Consider the following 9,460-nt stretch of genomic DNA (forward strand, 5'->3'; position numbering starts at 1 on the left):
TCTCTCTGCAGCGTCCCACCCACCCACGACAAACCCAAACATTATTTGCACTTCTCTCTCTCTCTCTCTCTCAGACTTCTCAGGTGTCAATCTCTCTCTCCTCAGAGATCTCTCTCTCTTCCTCTCCCTCCTCCTCCTATCCACTGCCGCTCCGCTTCCACCTTTGCGCTGCCTTCGAACTCCACCGACAACAACTCTTCATCTTTTCTCCCTCCCAGATCTCAGATCTCAGATCTTCTCTCTCCTCCGATCTCCACCGACAGCAACTCCTTCTGCCTCTCGAACTCGGCTTGCAAGGTAAGATTTCTGCCTCTCCCCTTCTCTCTCTGTCGGGCTGTGTCTGCCTCTCCAGTCCTCCGCAACCCTCCTTCTCAATGGAAATAGGAAAGGGTGTTTGAAGCTTTTAGGGGTTACTATTTTGACACAGAAAGAAGATGAATCAATCGGGAAGAGCAAGAGCACTGGCAATTTGATTGCATGCAATGGCGAACATAGCGTTCTCGATATTGGGTATCTCTCTGATGGCCTCATTCATTCCAAAAGAGCCAACGATGCTCATGAAAGGAAGAAGGGTAAATCATCAATTCTCTCTCTGTTCTTTGATTCTATGTTTTCTTTGATGATTTTGTGATCTGGGTTTGTTTAATTTTGTATCTGGATTACAGCTATTCATCGATCTTGCCCTCTGTTTTTGTTACATCATTGTTGTCAATTTTGTGTTGCTCCAGATTGGTTCTGATTTTGATTGTTTTTTTTTTTTTTTGATTTGATGTTTCAAATTTTCGACAATGGGAGTTATGGTTTCTTCTAAAACATTTATTCCTTTTATTTCAGTTTGAATTTTGAAATACAATTCTATACCTTTTTTTTCCTTCTCTATATTACATTAGGCTAGAGCGTTAATATATATATATATATATGACACAATTTTAGCTGAAAGTTTATGATTATAAGATTAATGTTATGATCAATGCTGATCAAATGGGTTGAAGAAGTGTTTTTGTTAGCGAATATCGGGCATTGATATGTTTTTCATATTGTATTGCTGCCCAACTATCACGTTCAAGGCTTTTGTGCTTGATTGTTTCAACTTATTTTAGGGTGTTGTTTACAGGTCATTTGTTTACAGGTCATTTTTTCTCTCTATTTTTTGGCTTGCTAATCAAACAGCTTCTGTTAACTGGTCGTTGGCCTAGGTGTGTTTGTTTACAATCCCTTTTTCCCTAAACAAATCATTTTTTCCCATTACAATCATTTTTAGTTTGCTAGGTGAGAGGGAATCATATCCAGTATATCTCTTTCAAGCTGTTTGATTTTTTCCCATTACAAAAATGGCCTAGGTGTGTTTGTTTGCTAATCAAGCTGTTTGATTTGATTAGCAAGCTCTCTATCTAATTTTGCAAACTGGTTGTTGGCCTAGCTGTTTGATTTGTTGGCCTAGGTGTGTTTGATTAGCAAGCTATTTGATTTGTTTCACGGAACTGGTTGTAATGGGAAAAAATGATTTGTTTAGCATCCTTATCCATGCATATCTCTAAACCTCAGAAATGGGAATTTGTAGCACCATTGAAAGGGTTAGTGAATAGAATCTTCACAGAATTGATTTGTTTCAAAGGGCCCTGCTAGGATTCGTTCTCAGTTATTAAAATAAAATAAAAAATAAAAAATAAAAAAGAAGAAGAAGAAGAAGAAGAAGAAGAAAAGTTTACATAGTTCTGGACAATATTAGACACCTTTATTGGATGTAGTCTAAGTATTGTAGCATGCTTTTTTGTGATTATGCACTGAAGTTACATGAAAGAAACCATATATTACATTTAGCTACTAGCCTACTATAATTTGATGCAGAATGAATATTTTACTATATTATTAGTATTTTCTAACTTTCAGAGCATTTATATTGTAGAATGAATATTTTACTATATTTTTCATTCAAATTTGAAGTTTTTGTTTTTTTTTTTAATTGTTGGATTTGGATTGTTGTGAAATAGTAAATCTCCAATTTTTTTTGTTTCATCTAATTTATTATTATTATTATTATTATTATTATTATTATTATTATTGCGGGATTTTTTTACAGTTTATTTGTTATTATAATTTTTTTCATGATTTTGCTGTTCAAATTTGGTACCGCTGTTCAATTTCATGATTTTGTTGTTTTACTATGAAGTTGAGGGTTTAGTTGAAGTTGAGAGGTTAGTTGAAGTGCTCTATTTCTATAATTTTCTGAATTTGGAGTTTATTCGGTGTATTTAGTTTCATATCTTCATTTAGGAAAACGTCAGGTTTGGTATCAAGATCACTGACATTTGTATGTGTATGAATTTTTTTGTTCATGTCTTTGTTCAATTTCATGATTTTCCTGTGAAATTTGGCTCTCTTTTCCCAGATTTCCTTATTCCAGCCACAACCACATCATCGCTGTACCGCTGTTCAAAGGTAATTTCATAATCGTCGAGTTTCATGATTTTGCTATTCGAATTTGGTACCGCTGTTCAATTTCATGATTTTGCTGTTTTGCTATTTTGGGGTTGCATTGTTTTACTATGAAGTTGAGGGCTTAGTTGAAATGCTCTGTTTCTATAAATTTTATGAATTTGGATTCTGAATTTTGAGTTTATTTGCTGTATTGAGTTTCATGTCTTCATTTAGGAAACTATCGAGTTTGGTATTAAGATTGCTGACATTTGTTCATGTCTTTGTTCAATTTCATGATTTTGCTGTGAAATTTGGCTCTCCTTTCATAGATTTCTTTGTTCCAGCCACAACCACACCATCGTTGTACCGCTGTTCAAAGGTAATTTGATTTCTCTTTTTCTCCCTTTCTCCCTTTGAGTAATTGAGTAATTTAGTTCGCATGTTCAAGTTTGGTATCAAGTTCGCTGATTTTCTTTGTTCAATTTCATAATTTTGCAGTTTGAAGTGTTGGTATAGGGTTTGCTGACTTCTTTCAGGTATAATTTTTTGTATGTGTATGATTTTTTGAGGGCATAGTTGAAGCGCTGGTAAAGTTGGTGTTTTCTGAATTTGGTTGAAGTGCTTGGTTGAATTTTCTATAAATTGGTGTATTGAGTTCCATGTCTTCGTTTAAGAATTTTTTTTCTTCCTGTGAATTCACTCCCTACTCTTTGAAAAGAAAAAAAAACAAAATTTTTGTTGAACCATAATGCATCTTGAGGTAGTCTGTAGTTTATGGAAAATTTTAGGACCATAATGCATGTTTGTTCCATGTCTAAAGCATTCTGTTATCCATGTAGAACTCACTACTCTTTTCACTGCCAATGTACCACTACAGCTTTGTCCACTAACCTCCATATAGTTGTCTCAAACACTTTAGAGAGCAAGTGATCAAGTAAAATTGGTTAAACAAATACTTTAGAGAAGCAAGTGATCAGGTATGGTTGTTGAGTTTATTTATTCCTTTATTTATTGTTTTTGTATGCCAAACGAGTTCACTGAGCCATTTCCATTTTAAAGTCTCTAGATAATTAATTCCTTTTGCCTATAGAATAATTAAGCCCCACAAATGTGAAAAGAAAAAAATTAAACTACTATCTATATAATAAGGGAGGAAGGTTTTTGAAAATGTATAAAATGTATGTGAGATACATTTCATTTTAAGGGCTCAAATCAATTGGGATACACATCAATGGTTGAGATTTTGCTTCAATTCCCGCCCAAACACTCGGTGCTCTCTCCCACCTACCCACGTCTCCTCTCCATTCCATCTTTATCTCTTCTCTGTTGCATGTCTTCTCCCACTCCCTCCTTATCTCTATCTCCCTCTTTGTTCCTCTTCTTTATCTTTCTCCTTCTCTCTCACCCGATCTCTGCCTTTCCCCCTCTCCCCCCACCCTTCCGCTCGCTGCCTCTCTCCCTCTCCCCCACCCTTTTGCCCGCTCGCTGCCTCTCCCCCTCCACCCGATGCCTCTCCCTCTACCCTTCTGCAACCCGGGTTTCCGATTAAGAACCGCGATACCTTTCTGAACCTCGATTGGAGCTCTTCGGTAGAGCTACTTCAGAGTTACACCAAACCTGAGTCTTCTATCTGTGCAAGGTAATATTTCTGTCTCTATATCTTTCAATTGATATACTGTTAATTTCTGAGTTCTGAGTTCTGAGGTCGTTTATCAGATCCCTATTTTTCTGCTATTTTCTGTCACTTTCTCGCGATTTCTTGGGTTGTTCTGCGTTCTCTCTATCGGGCTGTGAACAGGTTATTCAAATGTTGGTTTCAGGTTATTCAAACAATCTGCTCTATTTTTATTTTGTCTCCATGGTTTAAAACTTCTTAGTTGAATGTTTATATAAATTTTCTGAATATTATGACAACCAACACTATTCCTTTAACATAAATAGAGTGATACACAGAGTGATTAATCTTTAGAATTATTTTGGGATTAATTTTCTGAATGTTTATATAAACAAACCACAAAGAAATAGATTATGTTATGTTATGATAAACAGAGTGATAAACAGGATTAATCTTCAGAATTATGTAAACAAATTATGTTATGTTAAAGGAATACTTCTTAGTTGAATGTTTTGGTGGTCATAGGTTATGTTAAAGGAATAGTTTTGGTGGATATAGCAACCATGGTTTAAAGGAATATTATGAAAATATTCAAAGTTTGATTTTTTTATTTTGTATTCAAACAATCTGCCTTATTTTAAAATCTGCTTTATTTTTGTATTCAAAAAATCTGCTCTAGATATTCAAAAAAAGGTGAATATGTTAGCCAAAGTTGAAGCCCGTTATAGAATATCTGGTTCAATATGTTAGCCAAACAATCTGCTCTACATATTCAATCTGCTCTACATATTCAAAAAAACAATCTCGGGATTAATCTTTGCACCTCTTTATTTTTTTCCAAACTTATAATATGTTAGGTTCTTATTTTGTATTCAAAATATGTTAGCCATCAATATAGAAATACAATTAATTAATTAATACCACTAAGAAATTTAATTCACAACCTTAATACAGGCTATTGCAACCAACTCCAAGGTAAGGCTATTCATGCGCGATTGCATTAAGTTTGAATTGCGAAAATAAACACCAATTGGTTATTAATGTGTTATTTTTTTGTCTAATGTCTATTTAACTGGGTATATTTTCCTTCTCTTCGGCTTCACTTCCATTTGTATCATATAAATTTTGTGTGTTTCAAATAAAGACATTTGCCAACATACAAATCTTCATAAACTTAATTTTCAATTTCTAATTTTCCCTCTGCTGCTCTCCAGTCCTGTTCTTCTTCTTCCATACCCTCGCTCCCGAAACTCCTGCTCTCCAGGTAAGATCACTCTTTTCATTTTATGTGGTGACTATGTACTAGATTTTATTTGTTTATAGATTGATACTATTTTCCAGCGTATTTTTAGAATCTAACAACTTTCTCCTTGATAGCTTTACATTCCACCAATCTGTTGCCTTGCTCATTAGAAATGTTGAGAATTTTGTTACTCATCATATGAGAAGCCACTTTCTTATGAAAAAGCTTAGTAATACTGTCACCTAAAGCAAGCCGCTGCACTCTTGATCTCTGTCGTTTAAATTTTTCTTTAACAGTAGGCAAATCAATGTAATTTGCCAAACCTTCTTTCTTAACTAAATGCATCTCCTCATCGAGATGATTGTTGTGACACCTTTGCTGCAACTTATGAGGAGTATCTTTTGCTTCCGGAACTTTGGCAGAGATACCACTATAGAATATCTGGTTCAATTATTTCAAAACGGGCTTCAATCTTTTTAGTTTCAAAGACAGCTTCAACATTGCAGATCCTTAACTGCTATTTCTGGAGATTGTTTTCTTCGTAATTACATATCTAATTTCAGCACTTGCTAATATGGAAATTCTGTATCTTTTTCTTTATTTTTTGGTCTCTTGAGGATGGGGGAGGCGATACATAATTGTTTTACTCTAATATCATGCTACCACTTCAAAAAAGCTAAACATAGGTGGAGATTTAAATTTGGAATTGGGAGTTTACAAGAGATTGGTTCTTACATTGTCGGAACTACTCGCTTCCATTCTCTTTTTATCTCAAGTCGATCACTTTACTCACTCTTCTCAAACCAAAGGTAAAGACTCTTGGCTCCAAATTTCTTGAGCTTTCTATATGGGAATATTGATCATGATTGTGATGCGAAGTAACACAGTATCTCTGTAAATTCATGTACACTATGTTTGTAAAATTAGTCATCTTTCGAAGTTCACTCTTTAATCTCTATGTAGTTTTTATTTCTGATCAACATTTGATTTGTTATAAAATAAAATCTGCTGATACATATCAAATTTTATCAAACAAAATTTCTTTGTATCAATAAATTTTTTTCATATCATCTATGGGAATTGCACAGTGTGCTTGCCACCCCACAAGGGTTGAACCCAATTCCTATTTTGACTTGCAAATACATACCAAGATACACCTTTAGTTGGCTGGTCAAACCTATGTGGTGGGTCATAAGTACGTGAACTTTTGTTCCTAGCCTCAATTTCACATGGATTCTGACTTTTCGTGTTTGTGAACTAATAAATGAAAGTTTTGTTCTTCTCTTAATAGAGTTTCTTCATAGGGCAGCTGATCTTACACTGGTTCCATCAGCTGCCCTTGCAAAGGAGCTTGAAGCAGCTAGCGTAACAGCAGGTAAATGAACATTGCCCAATAGACAACTCTCTGAAATTTCACATTGATCACATAACAGAATTTGACATTTATGCTTCTGCTTGAATTTTTATTTTATTTTTTTCAAAGGTTTCTCTGAAAATAGCAGCTCATATCCATGTTAATTCTTTGTTTATTTTCAGGTAACAAGATTCGTCTTTGGAATAAGGGTGTTGATTCCGAAAGCTTCCATCCCAAATATCGCTCTCAAGAAATGCGAATAAGGCTAAGGTATGGCTTTCTTTCAATCCTTAAAATTTCATTGCCATGTAATATAAGTTTCCTCCAAATGTTAATTTATTGTTCTTTTTTTAATCAGCAATGGGGAGCCCGCGAGACCATTGATAGTCCATGTTGGACGACTAGGAGTTAAGAAGAGTTTGGATTTACTCAAAAGGTACTACTCTTTTATTTCAAATGATAAGTATTTTCTGCTTTTGCAATTTAGGAAATATTACTTGCAAAATATTGACGGAATAATGCTTTTTTCATAATTATTATAAGTTGTAACCATTGACATTTGGGATGTATGATTGAACAGTGTCATGGACCAGATACCAGAGGCACGAATTGCTTTTATTGGAGATGGACCATACAGGTATTTCTCTAAGGACTTATTGGTTGTTTAGTTTTGTCAACATTGCCGGAACAATCTCTATAGAATATAGTATAAAATGATTCTTTTTATTAAAAACCACAAACCGCTGTCTAATGAAATGAATTATTTATTTTTATACTTTTGCTTACATCCAATGATACACAAATTGGGCCATGATGATCGCCTGAATTTATTTTCAAGTAAGAACCATGGGCAAAATTTATTCATCTAGAATGATTTCTTCGTGGCAGGGAGGTTCTGGAAAAGCTGTTCTCCGGCATGCCTGCCGTATTCACAGGGATGTTAGGAGATGAAGAGCTCTCTCAAGCATACGCTAGCGGAGATGTTTTCGTCATGCCTTCAGAATCAGAGACACTCGGACACATAATGTCATTTTCAAAAAACAGGTAAAAAGGTTGGTGTTTTGTTTTTTGAACAAATATAAAAAGGTTGGTTGGTGAACTGTTTTTTATTTAATTAAATTTTTGTAATGAACAAAACCCACTTTTTAGGAATTATTTTTCGAATTTTTGTAAACCGTTTTTTCTTAGCAATGAAAAAAACCACTTTTTTATTTTATTTTTTATTTTAACATTTATAGAAACACCTCAATCTATTAAGCCATACAAAGATATTGCACCAGAAATCCTATTTCTTTCTAATTTACCTAAACATTAATCTTTGGCATATGAATTTTCAATAGATTTCATTGTGTATTCACCTTAAACTGGGGATATGACTCATGAGAGCAGGGGCATTATTCATTCTTCATAGCAGCCGGTTTTTGCTTATCAATGAAAAAAAGCCACTTTTTATTTTATTTTTTATTTTAACATTTCATTGTCCCTTCTTTTCTTTTTTTTTAAAGCATGAAAAACAAAGAAAACAAAAGCATAACCAAATAGGGCTATGTAGGAAAATATTTATCCAGTTTTATGTCACATTTTTGGGTATTTTTCCAAAAATGAAAAACAGATGACAGAAAATGAAAACACAACTAAACAAGTACTTATTTTCGAGTATTCATATGTATATATAATCATAAAAATTAAAATGTTGGCCATTTTTAGAATTTTTCATTGTCTTCGTTTTTCAAAAAAACTACAAACAGAAACACAACTAAATGACTAGGAAAATTATTTGTTCTATGTCACATATCGGGTCATATACTATCCTAGAAAAATATATAGCAAAGAAGAAAATCTATACCTTTTTTCTAGATCTCATGTCGATTTTATCTCACACTGCAGGGAATAAGTTATTCAAAGCTTGCGAATTTACCACCTATAGTCGGCCTCTGTGAGTATTCAACACCCTTACTCTATTTTTCTTGCTAATTAAGTTCATCAAACTATTAAATTCACAAGATTTGATAGTCTTTAATGTATTAATTTTACTTGAATTGGGTTTTTATGCAGACTCAAGCTTAATCTTGCGGTCGGTCCAGTCTCAATAGCAACATCTTTTCACCGAATGAATACATAATTGAGGGCAGTTCAAGCTATCAGTTTTACCCACGGTAATTTGTCCTAACCTATAAAAGATTTGTAACAAGTTTACAAATACAAACTTACTACATAAAAGATAAGAGTTTTAGGTAGATTACTCTACTTATATTTTCCGACTTTAGTTCTATGTCTTATGATAAGGTTTGGACTTAGGTAATGTTTAATAAAGTTGAAAATTAAAAATTAAGTATTGAAAATTGAATGTTAAATTTATTGAGTTAAAAAGCTGTTTGATCAAAATTTAAGTACTAAACTAAAAATAAATTGTTTGATATATAAGATAAAATTTGAAATTTATTATTTTCAGTCTTTTTTTTTTAATCGTTGTGTATGGTTTTCTTTGTTCAATCTCTTTTTTTTTTGGGGGGGGGGGGAGGGGGGGAATCTGTTGTAATGTAATGTAAATAGAAAGGAGACTATAATGTAGGTTTTGCTTCATGTGTTCTATTCCCTTAATCTTTGTCAATGGATCACAATGTTTTATTGATTTTGCAATGTTTTAATGATAGTAGAGTTTTTTTTTTATTTCTTTTGATTTGTGTGCATTATTTGATATTTAATTTTTTTATATTTGATTTGTTTGAAATTGTAGAGTACAGTCTGTTAAATATATTTTTATAACTACATTTTAATCTTAATATTATTTACACCGTGCCTTTAGGTACGGATATACGCTAGTATATAT

The 9,460-nt window shown here is 33.3% G+C and overlaps 1 protein-coding gene across 1 annotated transcript; it reads left to right on the plus strand.

The window, feature by feature from the left end:
* Positions 1 to 6,091: 6,091 nt before the first annotated feature.
* LOC114296129 (sulfoquinovosyl transferase SQD2-like) lies at positions 6,092 to 9,096 on the plus strand. Its single transcript, XM_082875842.1, has 8 exons — positions 6,092 to 6,471; positions 6,568 to 6,651; positions 6,813 to 6,900; positions 6,989 to 7,066; positions 7,211 to 7,267; positions 7,519 to 7,674; positions 8,518 to 8,566; positions 8,686 to 9,096. The coding sequence occupies exons 1-7, from the start codon at positions 6,456 to 6,458 to the stop codon at positions 8,522 to 8,524; spliced, it is 486 nt and encodes a 161-aa protein (XP_082731968.1). The 5' UTR covers positions 6,092 to 6,455; the 3' UTR covers positions 8,525 to 8,566; positions 8,686 to 9,096.
* The last annotated feature ends 364 nt before the right edge of the window (positions 9,097 to 9,460 follow it).

This window comes from Camellia sinensis, chromosome 6 (genome assembly GCF_055761805.1).
Source record: "Camellia sinensis isolate YWXY chromosome 6, ASM5576180v1, whole genome shotgun sequence".
Taxonomy (NCBI): Eukaryota; Viridiplantae; Streptophyta; class Magnoliopsida; order Ericales; family Theaceae; genus Camellia; species Camellia sinensis.

Bases quoted from the DNA above. Each gene is read 5' to 3' on its own strand.
- LOC114296129 (XM_082875842.1), top strand. The intron at 7,067-7,210 runs GTACTACTCTTT...ATGATTGAACAG, and splicing joins AGTTTGGATTTACTCAAAAG to TGTCATGGACCAGATACCAG. The intron at 7,268-7,518 runs GTATTTCTCTAA...TCTTCGTGGCAG, and splicing joins ATTGGAGATGGACCATACAG to GGAGGTTCTGGAAAAGCTGT.